This window comes from Arctopsyche grandis, chromosome 8 (assembly GCF_051622035.1).
Source record: "Arctopsyche grandis isolate Sample6627 chromosome 8, ASM5162203v2, whole genome shotgun sequence".
Classification (NCBI taxonomy): domain Eukaryota; kingdom Metazoa; phylum Arthropoda; class Insecta; order Trichoptera; family Hydropsychidae; genus Arctopsyche; species Arctopsyche grandis.
In genome coordinates, this window is record NC_135362.1 from 9,647,542 (window position 1) to 9,668,353 (window position 20,812).

Here is a 20,812-nt window from a genome sequence, read left to right on the forward strand (position 1 = left end):
CAGGTTAAGATGCTCTGGTCTAAGGCACTATTACTGAAAGTTCATTAAATTTTCAAGACTTGTATAATTTTTGACAAAAATTATATGAATTTTTAGATTAAATAAACACCACTGATTATAACGGCTCATATGTGTAACGTGGGAATATTTTAAACGAAGTCCGTAATCATTCGTTTAATTACAAATAATATTATGAATCTTTTTCATTCAGTTATTTTAGACATTACTTGAAATGTACGAAGAAAAAATAACTTGCTGAAGGAAGCGATACTTGGACAAAAATATGTGGTACTCGATCATTAGTTAGGTTCACTTTCGCGCTAAAAAACCAATGATTACAATGATACAGATATGAATCCATAAAGTCCCGGTTCTTTCTTCGTTTCCGCTTATTTCCCCATTCGGAAACCCCCATTCGTTTTATCTGTTGGATTTTTTCGACATTCATGGATGCCATTATTATCAAATAAATAAAAAAGTGTACGAGCGTTTTGAGACATGTTTATAAACGTTAAAATCGTGCGCGAATACTGATTTTAATACTTAAGCCATCAGTTGACATATAGCCGAAACGGGTCTACGTGACGAGACAGAATGTCAAACGACAGAAAACGCAAAGATCGAAAATCGAAAGATCAAAAAAAAAAAATGATGCATTGTAAACGGTACATACTCACTTAATTTGCGCGAGCAGGATACAACAGGAACATGATTTTCCTCCCGTATTCTGCGCGCGCACATTAATACGGGAGGAAAAGCCTGTTCCTGTTGTATCCTGCTCGCGCAAATTAAGTGAGTATGTACCGTTTACCATGCACCCTTTTTTTGATCTTTCGATTTTCGATCTTTGCCTTCCGATATTTGCGTTTTCTGTCGTTTCTTCTCTTCACGGACACCGAGCCGAAACGTGAAGTCTGCATCCTAATAGCTTTCGAACGCGAAACGTGAGGCTAACTACTAAACAAGTACCAACATATATAAATAATGTATTATTACAGATAAATAAATTAAAATTTTAGTTAAATGTAAATGAAATTTGTAGCGAACGGTTTAACGCGCGCTTATCTGATCTCGCGATGGGGGATGCAGAGGGCGTTTACGTCGTTCTTCTTTCAAGGGTCGGGTTATATGGAAACGTGGACTAACCTTGGGATACAGTTATATACAGTCGGGGAGGTTCCTGACTGCAAATCGTCTCGTTGATAACAGCTTCCTCGTGGTCGGGAAGCTGGCTCTGCGGTCCTCTGGTCCGTCGGTCCTCTCACGGCTGATGTTTCTCCGGAAACGGCGTGAGGAATACAGGGGACGTTGTGCTGGAACTCAGGGCAGGGAGTGATGCTACACTCGACCTCACAGCGGTTCTTCAGCAAGATGGTGGATCTCTGGGCCCCGTCTCCCCGTGGAGACGTGCACAGGAGAGATCTTTCTTCCTCGGTGGATGGCGGGTGAGAGGGTCGCTCTCCATGCGCGCGCGCCTATAAGCCTTTTTTCTGTGTGGCCACTCGAAATAAAGGGCGAGTGTTGCCCTATGGGACGATGGGGAGAACGTCGCGTTACAAATTTATGGTAAACGGACTACTAGTCATGGTAATTGGACTATTCGTCACATTGGGGTGGTCACAAAGACAATTTTTGCCGTGAAAATCGCGAATAAACAATATTTGGCACTCAAGTTCTCGTTACTATGATAGTTATCGTTAGTATGATGGCCTTTTCGGCTGCCAGATGTTCCGTTATAGAGATTTTAGTGACTTTGTGACGAGTAATTTGTGACCAGTAATCACCGAACCACTAGTCATATGCAAACCAGTCACAGTACAACCGGTCGCTCTAGATCGGTCACACGTGATCACCCGTCACACCCTAAAATCGGTCAATCAGTTTTCTCGTGACCGATTTTAGGGTGTGACCAGTTTTAGTGTGACGGGTGATCACGTGTGACCGATCTAGAGCGACCGGTTGTCCTGTGACCGGTTCACATTGACTAGTTATCACCGAACCGAAATTTATGTGTAGGTTGCGAATATCCGTCTGGCATCTATTTTAATTTTAAAATCATTGCATGTGTGCAATGGCGTCGCTAAAGGTGGTGTCACATAAAAAATATTTTTAATTAATTGTTATGACTTACGAGAGAGAAGTGCCAAAAGAGAAGCTTAGTTCACACGTTGTTTCTGGATTGTGTCTCCGTCTGACTGTATCACTTAACCTTCTTACCTTTAGGAATTCGAACAAAAGCGAATTGTGGCTCATATTTGATGCTATATATAGTTGAACCAGACGGATTTCACAGTAGCTGTATAAATACAGAAATTGCAATTGCAGTGTAGCCGTTGGAGGACCGTCATACAACGAATATGTCGAATTGGCGTTTTTCAATTTGAACAATTTGGTGTCACCCGGTGTATACCGCACTTCCAGCACGGACCTAGCGACTCTACTGTGTGTGTACATAGTATATATACATATATCAAAATAAAACAACAAAGTAATACAAAAATGGTATTTATTTTTGATAAGTTCATAATTTACATGATTAAAAATATATACACATGTGTATTCATTTTTACTGAAAATTTTTATCTCGTTTATATTATGAGTATTTACAATTTACCAAGAAAATTACAAGAAACATGATGGCTGATGCACCATAAAGGCTTTATAATCAACTCGGTAAAAGGAAAAAAAATATAAATGCCTGCTTTTAATATTATAAAGACATTTTACTTGAAATTATGCGGGTACAATTTATCGTTCAAGCGTTTTGCCATTTAAATCAACTCTCTATTGTATGTCGAGAATAAAATTAGTAATAAAAATAAAATATGCAAACATTAGTTATCACTAATATGGCTTTAGCAATACGTCTGTCACAAATTAAGCTTGGTGTAAAAAATATAATAAGCATGTTGTGACTTGTTCATTTTTATTAGATTGGATTTATGAAAATAAAGCTTAATTTTTCACTTAATTATAAAATGGACAATGAAGTTCATTCATCTAAATAAATACAGAAAAATTTGTTTCTAAACAAGCACAATTTATCATTTGCTCTTCTGGCTCGCAGCTTTCTTAGCCTTTACAAGATCTACTAATTCTTTGAAACGTTTCATACATTCCTTTTTACTACGAGTCGGTATACATTCGGCTATACGATCCCAACGTTCGGGTGTATTTACAGGGTAAGTTTTTATTGCTTGCTCTAACAATTCTTGTTCCACTTTACTCCAAGGAACGTCGTCTTTCTTTTCATCCTTTTCAACCGACTTTGCTTTTGGAATTTCTACCTCGCCGTTGGGAACTTTATTTGGTTTCATCGGTTGCGCTGTAGACGTACCATTTACTAATACTTTCGATGGGTCGAACGACATGGATATGTCGGTATTTTCGACAGAATTACCTGGTTTTCGTTTTTCCTTCTCAAATTTGTCAAACGCCTCCTGATTAGCGGCAACTTTTAGCACGCTCTTTGAAAAATCTGAACTTTGAAGATCTTTAGCTTTGCTGAGTACATCTTTTGGAGAAAATCTTCGCTGATCTTCAAAACTACCATGTTGATTAACGAAGTTAGCGACAACCTCCCACCTTTGATTGGTACCAGCAGGGAAAAAATTCACGCTTTTAATCAACAGTTGGATTAATTCCTGAGACCAATTAGGAGATCCTGCAATTGCAGATTTCGAATTTTGTTTTTGAGAATCTTTTTGTGAGTCCACCTGTGCCTTTCTTTCGTCTTCTAATTTGGCTTCAGTCTCGTTCATCACTTCGATAAATCGCTGCTTACCACCAGAGGGAAGATTCTTATTGAGGTCTTGGAGTTCCAACAATTTTAAAACTTCACAAATTTTTTCTACCGCTGACATGTGATCAACAATTTCATTATCGTTTGAAATGTAATAATTGTTCGATTTACACAAGTCTCTAAATATTTTACGCTCTTTTTTCATATTCTTTTTCATAACTTCTCTCTCAGCACGGAGAATGTCAGCACGAGCCTTTTCTTCCTTGTCTGCAATCTCTTTTGCTAGTTGCGCTTCCTTTAGATGCTTCTCTTCTTCAGCTTTGCGAGCCAGCGCTGCATCCTAAAAATAAATATATAAAACATAAATTTGTAAACTAAAAACTAATGTAGCCTATCTTTATACATAATGCGTGATATGTTCTATTAAAAATAAATATGAATTTCGATAAGAGTGCGGTTTAAATGATGATGTAGATTTTTCGAATCATTCTTTATTTGTCTATAAAACTATACTTCTGGTTGAGATGTATAAGTAAGCTGAATTTTTATGTATTATATTTTATGTCTATAGAATCAGCTAATAAGCTATAATTTAGAAACAAAATAAGGCAAATAAATATTTAAAAAAATAATTACAAATAATCAGTTCTCGTTTTAAGTCACGAAATTTTTTTGAACATGTGCTTTTTTTACATAGAAATGTAATTTTTTTTTTAAATGGTTAAATAAGATATAACTAACTGTAAGTATATTTGTATTTACCTGTCGCGCTTTTTTAAAAGCTTGCTTTTTATCTTTGTCTTCTTGTTTAAATCTTACGATTCGAGGGTCATTATTGTAAGCGAGATCGACGAGCGTCCTTATTCGGGACATTTCCTCCTTCTTTTTCTTAGCCCGCACGGCCCTGTTCTGTTTTTCTATCCACCGTCTCTCCTCCCTATCTTGACCCTTCTCCTTTTCCTCTTCGTCGAGATAGGAATACTCGCGCCACGATTCGAAGTCATACCAGAATGTGTAGAACTTTTCGACTTGCTCCCTCGGAGTATCGTTGTCTCCGAGCTTAGGCACGTTCTTCTTCTCGGACCAGCGGGAGTTCAACTCGAATTGGGGACTGAACGTGGCGAAGAAGTCCTTCTTGAGGTCAGAAGACGTGGGAAGGGTGTCGTCGAAGTCGGGGTCTACGGAGTCGTAGGAGCGTCTCTTGAGCGGAGTCCCGAGCACTTCGTAGGCCCGAGTGATGCACGTGAAGTAGTCCGTGTCGGGGGTGATGTGCTCGCCCAGGGCTCGTCGCTTGTCGGGGTGATGTTTAAGTACTTTGGCGCGGTAAGCGCGTTTCACCTGTTCGTCGGTAGCGTGGTTGCGGAGGGTGGCGAGGCCGAGCACCAGGTAGTGGTCCTGCTCCTTCCAGTTGCGCGGATCCAGCGACCTCAGGTACCGAATGTCGTTCTCCAGCTCGGGTTCGGGTCGAAAGTCATTGCCCCGGCCCTTGGCGCGCGCCTCCGCCCCCGGGCCCCAGCCGCGTTCGAGGAGGGCGCGCCCCCGCAGAAAGGCGCTTCCTGCGCATTCCACTCGCCTCGGAGTCCGCGACAAAACCACTTGCATCTGCAGAGCCCTCGCAGCGCCCCCATCGCCTTTGCCTTCACCACTCATCTCATAACCTCGCGGCCGTCAGCCGACACCTGTCAAAGAACACGCGCGCTCGCACAGACACTCGCCAGTCGACACGTGCACTGCTGCCAACACAACTAATGTGTTTCGTTAATTCGAAATATGAACATTTTTCATTATTTCAGTATGATTTTGTCCGTACACATTATGTCACGTTGAAGTTTTGTTCGTAGACATTTTGTCGGGGATGTTGTATCGTTCGGCGTTATTTCCGAGGACGTTCCAATTTTTATTTTAACTCAACGTCTTTTCTAAATTCAGAACGAAAAAACGTTTATTTATTTTAATGCTTGGAGGGGGGAGGGAGAGTGCGCATGTGTTTTAGCCTTCCCCCTTCCTAAAATTCTGGCTATTGTCGTGATCTTTCTATATATTACGTGGTTCGCTGATTACCGGTCTGCCTCACGGGATTGAAAGTGAAACGCCCGAAAACGCAAAGATTGAAAATCGAAAGATCGTAAGTCGAAAGATAAAAAAAAGGGTGCATGGTAAACGGTACTATGTATATATAATATATATGAGTGGCATGCGGTGAAATTATCTCTATTTTTGTCATACAGGTTTGTTTAATGTGCGCGCGCAGAATACGGGAGGAAAAGCCTGTTCCTCTTGTTCCTGTTGTATCCTGCTCGGGCAAATTAAGTGAGTATGTATGTAGGATGGGGGGGAGACCCTTTTTTTATCTTTCGATTTTTGCGTTTTAGGGCGTTACATTAGAAGCGTTGGAGCAAGGGGGACGGCAAGCGAGAGTCAAGACTTATCTCGCTTGCTCCAAGGCTTCTAGTGTACGCTCCCGGAAACTGAACGAAAGTCTTTCTTAGCAATTACCGCTCGAGTTAGTACGTTTAGATAAAAATAAAAAATATGGAGATAGAAAATCAATCATTATAAACGTGGTGAAATATAAAACTGACCAAACAAATGCAAAATAGCACAGAGAAAAAATCCGTAAAAAAATATATATATTTTTGACTTTTAAAATTCGCTAGAAAATTAATTATAAGTATTTTAAAACAATAAAAAATCACAATCAATAGAAAAAACATTTGACTATTGATTCCAATACTCACTTTGAGCACAGCAATACTAGTGTAGGCATATAGTACAACTGAAATGATCTCATCAGGTCACTGCGACACATATCCAGGAAAGTCATTAACGCATGGCACACGCTCGCCTCGTCAAAAGGTCGACACGTGTCTGGGAAACAAAGGAAGAACTCACTGAACCCATAAAAACCACGAACTACGTCCAGGCGTATGAACCCATAAAACATAACTAGGGCAGCGCGAGTACCAAGAACGAAAGATGTGCACACGACACACTTCAACCCAAAACGTTTATAAAGCAACGCAGCAACCTCCACCGGCAGAGTGAGCCTCTAGAGTTCAACTAGATCACATCTCTGAAGAAACCTCTTCGTACATACAATAACCATTGTACCAAATTGAACAAAAATAAACGATCCTCTTTCAAACTACACAACACGTGTTTCGTTAGACCGGGATACGGTCAACATACCTTCCCTGTCTTACACTAGATTTTGAATTAAAGACCGCAAAAGCCAAAAATCTGTAAAAAGTGCGCATTTTTTTATACGATCATATCGCGTAAAGGAGACCCAAACAACAAAAATCAATAACAATTCAGTGGGTCAAACTTAGTTAAGATTGGTTAGTCTCTGCTCTGGTAACTCAAAAACCTGATTTTTTGTTGCTGTGTAATTAATTGACTTGGTGACTTAGTCAATCCACATTATTGGTAAAATTAGGCCACTTCATATGTAAAGTCAAAACTCGTAAAAGATTATTGTATGTGGAACTATTGTTAATGATAATTTTCACAATTGAATATTTTTGATCCTAAAACGTTTAAACTGAGCGGGAGAATCCACTCGAGCCGCAGCAGTGATGACGTGTGAAAAATACTTTCACAGTTGATGTACGTAACAATATACTAGTCTAGTTTATTCACACAAAATCCAGTTTTTGTGGGTAACAATAGTTCCTAGGAAAAAGCCGCCTCTGGACTTTATTTTTTTTATTATTATTTTTTAACAAAACTTTATTACAAGGTTAGAATTTGTTCAATAAGCGATTTATTTCTCCTTGTGTATGAAACTTTGGCCATCTTACACCTTGGTCTCAGTTAATCAAATAGTTTGGACTTCATAATTTGTAATCCAAAATGTCTAAGGTATTAGAATATACAAAAATTCTTCAAAATAAAATATGAGGAAAGCATTCCTCAAAGGGAACGAGTTACGAAAAGGAAAAACAAATATGGAGAATAAAAGACTTCATTTCTGAATATAAAAAAAAACTATGAACTGTTATATTTTCAAGAAGGGAAGTTCTTGCAAATAATTTTGTATAAAAATATCATATTTATACATATGTACTTGACTAGGTGATATGAATAACAAAACTTCAAATGAGTACAAATAAAAACGAACACATTACCTTTTACCTACAAAAACAAGCATATTTGAAGCTGCATAAATTTTGTATTTTACATGGAATATAGATTGAATATTTAAGTTGTATTTATAAATAAACATATGTACATATATCAAATATGGCACGAATGCTTTTCATTATACTTAAAATAACATTTTTTATTGTCAATTCTCCAATATACCATTATTATCTAAATCAGATATTGTGAAAAGGTTACAGGTAATGTGTTTACATAAATAAAATAAGAGTAAAAGTGAAATGAGATGTTTATATACATATTTTTTCATATAAAAGCTTCAAAGAAATATTTAACTTTAAAAATAATACTCTCAGAATTCAAACAAAATATCAGGAATTGAATAATAATATAAATAATAAATATATTGTGTGCGCTGCAATAATTTGAGACTTATTTTAAGTATTAAATTTAGAAGTCTTCACCAAACTCTTAATATTTAAACCATAATTTATTCAAGGCAATAAATTAGATACATATTGCAGATTGTTTTATAAAAAACGAACTTCAATACTTACGTTATGGGCAGTGCCGTTGAAATAATGCCATTTTATATAAAACATAGTAATGAAAGTAAAAATAATTCACCATTTAATAAAATTTATATATACAACATATTAAAACTGAACGAAGAAAAAAAAAGTATTATTACATTGAAAGTTTCATACTTTTTTAAGTCTTACGAGTATTATTTACAAAAAAATAACTGCCCATTTTGATATATGTAATCATTTAAGAGTTTGTAAAATAATTTTTTATTTTAACATTAAATTGGTCTAGTCGATAATTATTCTTTTGGCTTTAAGAATAATGTCGCAATTATATGTACATACGGATATAAAAGTATAAATTTTTTACATAATGTTAATATTGTGTATTATGAATGATATTACAATAGTAATGTTTGTATAGGCGAAACCTATATATGAGAATAAAATTGTGAACAGCAAATTATTCATGATATATGTATGTAATTTGCAATACATATTGATATGTGTTTTCAAAGAAATAACAAATGTATATACATATGTACTTGCACATTGGTCCCCAAACAATATTGTTTAACCCGACCGTATAATCAAGATGCAACTGTTACAAAGCGATTTTAGATTAAAATATAGTTTTTTTCCTCATCTTTAATAGATATATGTAGATAAGAGATTTAACTTAATACAGTGTTTATATGACTAGAATTATAAACATTTCAACACTTCACAAACATACTGCTGAATGATGAATAATAAAAATATACTTAAAATTTAAGCAGTGTATTCAGATATATATTGAATAATTTTAAAAGCAGTTAGTGTACGACATTCTAATAATAAAAAAAAAATATTTACAAAACATACTCATATGTTAATTTGTGCTATCATACTAAATATGTAGCTGCATTCAGGTACGAAGTTTTTAAAATTAAAAATATCTGAATATTGCCAATAATTTAAAAAATCAAAATGTTAACTAATATGTACATTTTGACAATACACACTACGATTAGGTGGATTGGAAGACATTTTTACACTTTCATATAATTTATCAAGTCTACATTCAGCAGCAAATACCAATGAAACAATAATAACAATGTATAATATAACTAAAATATTCACAATGTTGATATATTGTTCGATTTTTTTAATGACTTACATTAGGAATCAACTGTCAATTTCAATTCCTAAATTTTCCGATTGCGTTTTGTATGTACAGCTAAAATAAATCAGTCTAATAATTTTTGAAACAAAATTTGGTAACACTACGATTCCTTTTTAATGTTATTATTCGAGTTTTCTTCTATGATTTGACGCGTTTTATGTCGAAGTTCTTGTAATTGAACTTGTATATAGTCGGTTATCGTTTTTCTGGCCTCTTCTGGACTAGCGTTCGCCTCTTTTAGTCTATGGAAATGATAACATTATTGATATAATATAAATGAATATAAAAAAATTGTTCAAATACAAACATGATGATACTTACTTATTAACTATGTCTTCTAAATGAAGCGGCTCTCCATAGTTAATTGTCAGTTTCTTTTTGAATCGTAGAACATATGGTTCAGCATTTGGTAAAATATCATCCATGCCTTCGTGCCATATAGGAATCACGACAGGTGTGATGGGAGACTCGTAAATGAGCCGTCCGATACCCCATTTCAGTCGCATGGGTTCTTTTGTAGCGTTAACTTTTCCTTCAGGGAAAATGTGAACCCAACCACCTTCTTTTAACTTTTCCACACAGAAATCCATTGCAGGCTGTTAACAAAAATCAAATTATTATTATAAAATAATAAAAAATTGACTGAAATAGAAAGTGAAACATTGAGTTAGGTTGAATTTAAACAATAGAAAAACCGTTTTATTATTTTTATAGATAAAATTATTGTTGAAAAATGAAAGCATTAAATTTTAACTGAATATATATCAACCTGGTATACACCTTTCCCTCTAATAACAGGTATACATTTCCCTAACATAAAAAAAATTGAATGAGCCACATTAGTAAAGCATATATCGTGTGCTGCTAGTGACCAACGTAGAGATCGCCGAGAACATAAATGACGGAACGGGATTGTACCTAAAATAAAACAAGATTTATTTTAAACTCCAAAGATCGGCACAAAAACTCTCAAATTGGCACAATAGTATGTATACGACGTACACACAATAGAACGAAGTTAGGATTCGACTAAGATTCAACGCTGATATTGCTTACCCCACATACCGGGATCATCGAAACAGGAATGATGATTGGAAACAGTGATGAGTGGAACGTCTTGTGGGCGATGGTCCAAAGCCTTTGTTAATATTTGCTTATTAATCACAGTTGTCTTGTTTAGCCATACTAAGAAAATAACGTTTATATATACATTACGGATGCTATAAAATAAACAAAAACTTAAATTAAGATATAATATAGTAAACCTATTGAGATATATATAGATCTAAAGACTAAAAAAGTTGGATGAAGACACAAAATAAATAGTAAATATCTATATTAAGCAACTTTTAGATGTCTTAACATTTAATTATTATAAATAGAATCTAATCAAAGGAGTATCTAATGCAATACTGAAATTAAAATAAGGATTGCCAACATATAATTGAGAATTAAAATTTAGCATGACAAAAAAACCTACATGATTACAAAACATGATATGTAGTATGTAATTAAAATCAGTAGTGAATATAAAACACATTTCTATTATATCGCTTACTAGGGTAGTCTAAATATATATACATAAAACATAAGTACATCAGTGGCGTGCGGTGACTTTTCAATCAGAGGATGCTGTCCAAAACATTGTCATATTTATATTTATTAAAATGTCTTTGATACGTTTTTGAATGAATATTCAATATTGGTGTGGGTTTTGGGTTCATAACAATAATCTCTTTTTCATTATAATATAATGAGATTATTGTTCTCTACCATATAATGGTAGAGAAGCAAATGTCCTTTTTAGTGCATTTTTAATTAAACAATTGCATTTATTATTAACAACGGTTATAAATCCACTTGGATCGTTACTTTGGCTATTTATATTTGGTCCCATAATAATTAATAATTTAGGACGTAATAAATTACAATAAAATAATAAAAGTAAATAACTTAGGACGTAACGTACGAAATATAAATCAACGAATCAAGCGAAAGTCCATACTTAAAAAAAAAGCGAATCAAATCCATATATACGCAAAAAGAGATTTTGCTTCCAGAGCAAATGTTGCGCGAGCGAGATAACTGTAGAGTCGTCTCACTCATGCGCATACGCAAGAGTGACAGCTCACTTGTGCGCATGCGCAAAAGATTTGTAGAGAACTTCAGCATCCAAGCTTGATGGGAAACGAGCACCAGTCGCTCAGACGGCTACGGCCATTTAAAGGAGATACTCGTTTATGTCAATTTTGGATCAGACAAAAGAGCGTATATATCATAATCACGTAATTAAAAATAAATGAAAGAGAAATAAAACTAAGAAATCCAAAAAACAAACGGTATGAAAATATTTTTGACGTAAATTTTAAGGGATGCGCAGCATCCGTGGACGGCACGCCACTGATGTACATATATAGTGAATGAAAATCATAAATAATTATTGCTTTACAATTTTTTTTATATATAATATAATAAAAATATTCATAGTAAAAAAATGTGCGAGGAACAAATTAAAAAAAAAAAAGGTGACAACCATTTCATGAAACTTATATGGAAGATATGCTCATTTAATCAAAATGAATCGAAGAAAATTTGAAATCATTACTATAAGTGCTGGATAAATAACATTTTTTTGATGTATTTTATAAGAGCATGCAACATGATTCTAAAATGTAACATAATCATCACTACATAACTTAAAGGTGTAATAATAGACAACTCATATTTGCCGCTTGTTAGCCAATATCCCAAAAGCCTATGTAAATTAGTAAAAGCAGAGGCAATCGATTAAAATAAACATCGAAAAAAAAAAGTAAATATTAAACGTGATCAAATATATCTAACACCTGTCGAAATATAATATTCACTTTAAATTACAGAATAATAAACAATTCAAAATTATATATAAAAAAAATAACATAAAATACCTATCTATTCACAAATGACAATTTCATCAGACGTAGATAGTAATCACACATCGGCGAAATGACATATATTTATACAGCATTTTGAAAACAAAAAGAATTGCCTCTACTTACAAAAACGACACCGTCATTTCAAAAACAACAACCGTAAAACTGATGCAATTTAACTAAGTAGTGCAGGCGATGCGATTTTGTGTTCAAATTGGCATACCGGTTGTGCCTGTCTCAGTAGCTGTACGTCCTGGGTTTGAATATTAACAAACATAAAATAATAATCATTAATTATGCAATATTTATATGTACATATATGTTTATTTCACACAATTGTATATGCATGGACGATGTGGAGGATTTCAAAATTACACAGGAGAAGGTGAAAAACACAAAAATGAGGAACAGACGTGGGAATACACCGTTTGTATGACTCGATTCACGGAAGACTAAATATTAATAAACTAGCACATTAATTAGTTCGATGCGAATTGAATATGTGACATTCAGAGTATTCAAGGTTGGATTAAGGTACGTATGTTTCTGTTTGCCAATTGAATAAAAACAAAATCAGTATCACGTTGAAAAGAAAAAGATTGTTATAAATGCATATTATCGATGGTTTTATGCATGACTCGGTTAGTTGATGAAAAGTATCGATTGCATATATTATATTATACGAATAAAACCTTAATACCAATGCTTTGTCTGGATATTACATGCATTGATTATGTGATGTGGAGTTTTTTTTGTTTTAAATTGAAAGTTTCAGCTCGATAGCTTACATACATACAAATACCATTAATTCCTCGCTATCAAACGGAAACGAAAAATTATGAAAATTAGTGCTTAGAACAAGATATGACTTGGCATATGACGTGACAAAGTTGCAGCAGACTAGGGGCGCTGCGAGGCGCCCCCATTTTCATTTTTTTGATTATTAAATTGAAAAAATAAAAATAAAACAATTTAGCTTTCTTTGAACTTATAAAACATTCTATATTCAATTTAATTTTTCTTCTCGAAGTAATAATACTGATTGTAAAATATTATAATTTACGAGGAACGCAGGAAGTTGACGGTCAAATATCAACGACTCACGAATAAAACTTGTAAAACAGCAAACTGTCATCGGTACAAATGGTAATTTGGAATTGTATTTTATATAAAATGCCGCTGAAACATATGTAAGGGAGAGTGGTGTACCTATGGACGAATGTACCTGTGGACAATGACTTTATTTCGATCGGGGAAAATATTTTTGCTACACAATGTTCTAGGGAATTATGAACATCGAATATTGGCAACATTCAATCCACCTTTTGGTGCCGCGCGCTGCCAGATTCGAGTGTTTTTCTAGAATTTCGTTATTTGGGACCCAAAAGTAAATATTTATCAACGAACTGTTTGTTTTTTCATATTTATTAAAATAACTTTTCATACAAGATATGCATTTAGTTTTGTATAGTGGTTATTTAACTATTTGGTAACGACGATATATGTGTTAAAACGTAACCACAAAGAAGTGTATTTTAATATTAGTTGAATATTTCGTTTTGTTGTACCTTTGGACATTTATTTGGTTGTACCTCTGGACACGTCCAGAGGTTAAGGTTAGAGGTTCTTGTGATATTAACAACCAAAAAGACTTTCAAGTATTATGTTGCTGAAGTTATGAATAATCCAATCGAAAATGATATTGAAATTAAGTATTACAAGAAAATATCGACAAACAAATTTCTTGTGATCGATGACAAAATTTATAATATTTGTCAAGAGGAAATTTCTGGGAAATTGCCTCCTCCTCGAGTGGTAGGCCAGTCTGGGAGATTCAAATCACAGTTGGAATTTAATGTAGACCTTGAAAATGTCAACATTGGATGAAATAGTTTACTCTGTATAAATTATCATATCTGACCAAAGGTACAACATACACTGTCCATAGGTTCAACATAGTGTTGAACCTTTGGACATGAATTTTTGTCTCTATTATTTTTGCAAAAAATAAAAAAACTGTTATGCTATCATTAATTTTTCTTTTTTAATTTTAATCTTGAATATTCAACCTATCTAATGACATTAAAAAGTTTGCATAAAACAATAAAGTTTCTGAGCTATGGAGTGAAAAAGCGAAAATTGTCCACAGGTACACCACTCTCCCCTACGTATATATACATACATATATGTATATCAGGGATTCATGAAATTAAATATCTTAACCAATCATATTCGAAAAAAAAAGAAATGTCACTCTATAAAATTCTTCAATTTATTGTTGAATATAAATTAATGTCTTCATTACCGAATTAATTCATAGTTATCCGTATTTTATTTTATTCATTTTTATATAGGTACATAAAACGTGCCTATTTTGAATAGGAATTAAAAACTTTTTGTTTTCGGCTTAATATATTGTTTCTTCAACATAAAATTACAAGAACTTTCATAAAATTTATTGTTTAAAAATTTAGGGGGGGCGCTGAAATTAGGGGCACCATATACCCTCGGGCCGGCCCTAACTGTAGCTTATTAAGTCTATAATAGGCGACTAAGTCTTACAAGATAAATGCTCGATTTAAATAGGGTGCTAAATTAAATCAGACGTAAGGCAAATATGAAACGCCAACCCTTGCCAACTTAGTTTTAAAAAAAATTATTTCATCTTTTTTAAAAAATATCTCTCAAGCATTCAATTTCCAACTGAAAACTATTCAATTAAAAGTTCACGATATTCCATCAAAATGTTTTAAATTTCAGTGCATGATATTTGACATATCAGTATTGGAAATAATGTTAAGGTGTACCAAGTGAATAGTATTTAATTTTAAGTGTAAATAACATAGCTGAATTAAAGTTTCGTGTATTTAGTGAAGACTATTTATTAAATATAAAGTTCAATTATATATTCTGTATTTAAATATGGCTAGAAGTTATTACCGATGACAGAAGTCTAAATATTGTAACTACATTTATATAACAAACAAAGTATGTGGAGAAGGTTTCCAATCAGTAGACGAATCAAACATGGAAGAAATGATTTTGTTTCATGATTTTCAAGATTTAACTCTGTAAGAGATGAAAGATAACAATTCCGAATATAGTAAAATGAAGTAACAACTACATTTTGACTATTAAACTATATTATACAAGTATCGTTATTATTTCTAAACTCGGTTTTTTCACCTCGTTGATGTTAAAATAGTTGATGATAAATAACATGTTAGTTTAAAGTTAGTTTTTCCTCTTCGTAACTATTATAGTTACACAGAAAAAAGCTATACCAAAGTACAGCACTGGTAAAAAATTATAATTTTATAAAATATGTATTTTGTTCATGTTAAAAATATATGACGTTTTAAAATTGATGCAATAAGGAAGAATACATTATTTTGTGCAAGCTGACCGTAATTGAATATTGATTTCGACAACAGCAAACAAAGTCGTATCATTAGCAATTTTGCAAGCCAAACATTCAAAATGATTGTTTTCTTTATTCTGAAATAGTGAATAAGTTGAAAGCATATTGACCAACTAAACTTTCATTTCATTGAATATTTGCAAAATTATTATGGAATATATTTTAACAACTTTTTTTTGTATTTTATTTAAGTTTATATAAAAACAAATCATAATTTATTGTAATGATAGCACAAATTGAGTATGCAATAAAAACTTTTTCCAAAGAAAAACATATTTTTATGTATATGTACAACATAATTTAAAACATGAGTAAAAAATACGTATAATTCATTAATTTATTTGATTAGGAATACAAATTAGTTGATTTTAGAATTCAAATGTAAATTGATATTGAAAAAAGTGTAATGAAACACAGCACTTTATTCACTATTTAATTAAAGTTGGTAATTAAATAAATTAAAAATACGAAAAAAATCTGTAATAGATAACAAATGGATCTAAGACATCGACAATAATGTATGATACGAATTATTGGAGATAATTCATATTTTAAATATGCATACAAATATTGACTTATCGGCAATAGCAATCAAGTAACACCACAAAGATACACCAGGAAATCGTTCTTCCCAATCAGCCACAGCATTTTCAACACACAAACTAGAAATGGAAAACATACAGAAGAAATAATTCTTGAAGATAAGTAGAAATGTCGTTTCAACAGCTCCGATTCCAGTTTGTATACAATTTGTATAGTATCTGTGAAGATTTCGTAAATGAATTTCGATCAATTGGGAAAGCTCCAATGGATTTTTTCCAGTACACTAGACACTGGTGTTGTGCGATGAACTTTGTTCTATATTTAATACATTCGGTTATGCAATCACAGTTGTAGGGAGCGAGCTTCTACCACACTGGCGTGTTTGTGCAACGATACAGTTGCGCAAAGGTTATGTAGACTATAATAATACATATACAAAAGTAGAAAGGCTGGTCGCAGTGACAGCCGTGGCGTCACACACCGTTAAGACAACAAACTCGAAACCGGAAATGGGTCAACACGGAAACGAGACTAGACAAGAGTGCAACGGGGGGAGCGGGAGAGAGGGACGGGTCAGAGTGCACGTGAGCTTTTGAGGTTATGTAAGCTGGAGCCGGGAAGGTGGTTGGGGGTGCGCTTGTGAGGTGAGTTGAGGGGTAGTGTGGTGTGGTGTGGGGTGGGGTGGGGTGAGTCACCTATGAAGGCCTTGGTGATGAGGCCGATGATGACGATGGTGAAGGAGCTGGCGACGTTCCAGAGCAGGGCGGGACGCCGCAGTTTCGGGACAACCCACCCCACGTCGGGACACATGGCGATGGCGAAGTCAACAACACGCCGCGCCACGCCACGCCAGCGACACGACCACACGACCGAGCGCTTCAGCAGCCGCGGCCGCACTGACACTTGTCAATTGATTTCCGCGCATGCGCGTCGCGAACTTCGAGCAGTTTGCGCGCCCACCACCACCATCACCAACAAGTGCATCAGTGTTGCCACGTCGCGATCGGTCAATGTCAATTCGTTCAATTTTGCAACTAATATTTTATTTTGATTTTGACATATAATCATCTGCTCTCGTGCTCTCTAATCTGAAAACGCATGTTCAAATCTGTGCGTGGTAGACATTATCATTTGCTGGCTGTACCTCCTGCCCGCACAGTCCTTTTTCGAATGGCTCCTATTCCAAGAGCTATTCGACTTCTTAATGAAATCGTTGCTGCCGAGACTGAATGTGATATTTTCCACCTTAGTGAGCGTAAATTGGTGGAAATTACTCTAACCCATTTATCTGGTAGTCTGCGCTCATCATTGTTTTCATGATTGATTGTGATTTATGAGTGAAATTTTGATTAACTCTCTTCCATTTGGACCTTACAGGGATGTTTTGTATTTGTAGTTGTTTCTTACATATTTATTGAAACTGCCTGTAGGTGCAAGGCATTCCTTATGCTATATATTTTTTTATTTGATATTTTTACTTTATCTGTTATTATTAAATGCTGTTTTTTATGTTTATGTATGGATGTATTTATGTTATGTATAATTGATGGGTGTATTATTTTCGTTGTGTATTGATTTGTGTTTAATTGTTATTTTGTTTTTTTTTGTGTTATGTTTTTGACCATTGTGGCGCTTTAGGAATTCCTGTTATGCCACAATGGTCTGTTTAGAATAAAATAAATAAATCGGACCAAAAACATCAACCACCCGATTATGAAAGCACATATGAAGCGATTTTGCAATTTTAATGTGAGCACAGACATATACGAAGAGTTTTGCTACTCTGGCGATTTTCCCTGTTGCGCATCAGATCAGAGTGGAGAAATTTAAGTTGTCTGGCTTCACGTGTCTCCGTAGAGATACAGCCGCTTTTCCTCAATTTTCAAATGGAAATAAGTAGTCGAGAGGAAAACCGCAAAGTATGTACCTACGTATGTAGATGGTAAGGTTTTGTCTCAAAAAACGTACTCTTACCGCCCCACATGTCTTTTGCAACTTAAGCTAAAAACACATTAAATAAATATATGTACACACAGTGGCGTGCGGTGAAAGTTTTCCTGTTTTTGTTGCACAGTCTTATTTACGCGAGCGCGAACAAGATACAAAGGGACTAGGTGACGACATATCGAGTCTTCTTGTATCCTACTAACGTAAGAGGACGAAATCACACAGGAAGGAACGCGGCATGTGGTTCTTTTTAGATACTTTTAGCACATATTCAAGGCACGCCCAGCACAAACCGTCCCAAAACCACCCCTATAGTGTTTTCGGTAAAATTGTATCCTTTTATTTATCCTTGTTTTGACAGTGTATCCCATATTTGAAGAAATGTAGGCGAACCGCCACAGCGCGGAGCCAAGCACACGACGTTCCGTTCTTCCCTGTATGATACGCTCTAAAGCTGTGCGACGAAAGCATGAAGAATTTCACCGCACGCCACTGATACGTACAAGTATTTATTTAATGTGTTTTTAATTTAAGTTCCAAAAAACATGTGGGTCGGTAAAAGTACTTTTTTTGAGACAAAACCTTACCATCTACATACGTACTGGTAGGTATAATTTGTACGTGGTATATGATAGCCAATTAGCTGGTGCTTTCGAATCCGAATAGTATATGTTATTATTAGTTTTATGAGAAGGTTCTTTAATTGAGTCAGTCTTTAAAATCAGCAACGATAGATTTATTTAGAGGTAAACTAAAACAAAAATATTACATTAAACTGAGGCTCAGAAATCAATGAGTGGCTACATTTGAGATGTGCAATAATGTCATTATTCAACGCTGAGTAGTTCGATATCGAAAAGAGGTCGCTTGACGAAATTTTATCTGATCAAGTCAAATAAATAACCACTATTTGAGGAAAATCAACTCGGCTTTTGTATTCGAACTTGAGATACTACGTCTTATGATAATTCATGCCAGTTGCCGATTGATTGATTTGATGTGACGTCCGATCAGATTCAATTTTGTCAGATCAGACAACCTTCAGCTGACCGAATCGCTAATGGAACCGTTTAAATATGGATCGGGTCGGTCGATTATTGTTATAATAAATTCAAACGTGAGAAATACGACCACATTTGATAAACAGTTTGACTTGATTTCAACGAATTTGGCACGGCATGTTTGTTTATAATGTATATTGTATGTACGTACACATATCGTCATATCAATATTTGATTACGCTAGATTAGTGAACGTTTTAATGAACTGATATTGTTTAAGATACCCCTTTGATCCAAGGGTCTAATAACCCTTTTTGAACCATGCGCTTTGATTTCGTAGAAACTTGCATATATGTAACATAAATTGGGATATGTGGGATATTATGGTATAGCTGGCAATACTAACGTGTCCTCGACCTGACTAATTTATTATTTTAAATCTAGCCGCAATTGTTGAACGCTGCCCGGATGACATTAGCACTCCATTTTCCATTCAATACAACACACACTCGAGTGCTATTTAGCGAATAAACGCCACTTACTCGTTCGCTTCTCAAATATTCGCACGATTTAAAAATAAATGCTCAATGTAAAACAGTGAACTAAGAACGTCAGATAATTAATTAAGAATTGTTAAAAAAAAAAACGCGAAGAAGGTCGAATGGACATTGGGTAAATGAACTATTAAAAATTAGTCGAATGTACATATGTAATTAAAGAAAGCCTTGTAAGATTGACTGCATTGAAAAGACTTCTATCGAGTTGATGATTGAAGGCTTTTTCATGCGATGGAAATAAAATGGAAAGCGCAATTTCTCAAGTTGCACTACAGACAATGAAGATGTTTTCGACTAATATAGGTTTTTCATTCCAATTTAATTGTTACAGACATTACTAACAAACTAACCAGTAGATTATATGACAGAATCACTAATAACCATACTAGCACACTTGTGAAGAGTCTCGGTGATTACAACAAAATGTCTATACCCTTCAGGTATAAACACAGATTACCTAAACACAATCTGCTTTAGGTCATCGACTTTAAGAGTCTTTAATTAATATTATGTATTAGATGTATTATGAACATTTATAAGGATTGTAAATAGGTTTTTGAGCTCTTTTTCCTATTATGCTTTAGATTAACATTAGAATAATATAATACTGTGATTAATAACCAAATTAAATTAAATTGTAAAATAGAAAATGATCAGTAGATCAGTAGCTATTAAAATAGATATAAGATGTATTGTGAACATAATTTCGTAATAATAAAAAGCATTTAAAAATCAAAAATTCCAATTTAAGTCTTTTTCATTTAAAATTGACCCTTTTTCATTTCAAAATGAGCAAGGGTCAATTTGAAATGAAAAAGAGTCAATTTTAAATGAAAAAGGATAAATTTGGAATTAAAAAGGGTCAATTTGAAATGAAAAACCTATATCCCGAG

The 20,812-nt window shown here is 34.3% G+C and overlaps 2 protein-coding genes across 3 annotated transcripts; both read right to left on the minus strand.

Annotated features, from left to right (window-relative positions):
- Positions 1 to 2,489: 2,489 nt before the first annotated feature.
- LOC143915109 (dnaJ homolog subfamily C member 2) lies at positions 2,490 to 5,499 on the minus strand. Its single transcript, XM_077435541.1, has 2 exons — positions 4,505 to 5,499; positions 2,490 to 4,082 (listed from the first exon to the last, which is right to left on the minus strand). The coding sequence occupies exons 1-2, from the start codon at positions 5,390 to 5,392 to the stop codon at positions 3,045 to 3,047; spliced, it is 1,926 nt and encodes a 641-aa protein (XP_077291667.1). The 5' UTR covers positions 5,393 to 5,499; the 3' UTR covers positions 2,490 to 3,044.
- Positions 5,500 to 7,715: 2,216 nt separating this feature from the next.
- Positions 7,716 to 17,339, minus strand: Taz (tafazzin, phospholipid-lysophospholipid transacylase). Of its 2 annotated transcripts, XM_077435542.1 has the most exons (6): positions 17,110 to 17,306; positions 12,674 to 12,703; positions 10,595 to 10,723; positions 10,308 to 10,456; positions 9,860 to 10,134; positions 7,716 to 9,780 (listed from the first exon to the last, which is right to left on the minus strand). In XM_077435542.1, exons 1-6 carry the CDS (start codon positions 17,222 to 17,224, stop codon positions 9,639 to 9,641), a joined length of 840 nt encoding a protein of 279 aa, XP_077291668.1. In that variant the 5' UTR covers positions 17,225 to 17,306; the 3' UTR covers positions 7,716 to 9,638. The 2 variants fall into 2 exon arrangements, with proteins under 2 accessions (XP_077291668.1, XP_077291669.1); XM_077435543.1 differs by lacking the exon at positions 12,674 to 12,703 and having other exon boundaries at positions 17,110 to 17,339.
- Between the last annotated feature and the right edge of the window lie 3,473 nt (positions 17,340 to 20,812).

Bases quoted from the DNA above. Each gene is read 5' to 3' on its own strand.
- LOC143915109 (XM_077435541.1), bottom strand. From the start codon at position 5,392: ATGAGTGGTGAAGGCAAAGGCGATGGGGGCGCTGCGAGGGCTCTGCAG. The intron at 4,083-4,504 runs GTAAATACAAAT...ATTTATTTTTAG, and splicing joins CTTTTAAAAAAGCGCGACAG to GATGCAGCGCTGGCTCGCAA.
- Taz (XM_077435542.1), bottom strand. From the start codon at position 17,224: ATGTGTCCCGACGTGGGGTGGGTTGTCCCGAAACTGCGGCGTCCCGCC. The intron at 10,724-12,673 runs GTATGCCAATTT...TTATTTTCTTAG, and splicing joins TACTGAGACAGGCACAACCG to TATGGCTAAACAAGACAACT. The intron at 10,457-10,594 runs GTAAGCAATATC...GTTTTATTTTAG, and splicing joins CGATGATCCCGGTATGTGGG to GTACAATCCCGTTCCGTCAT.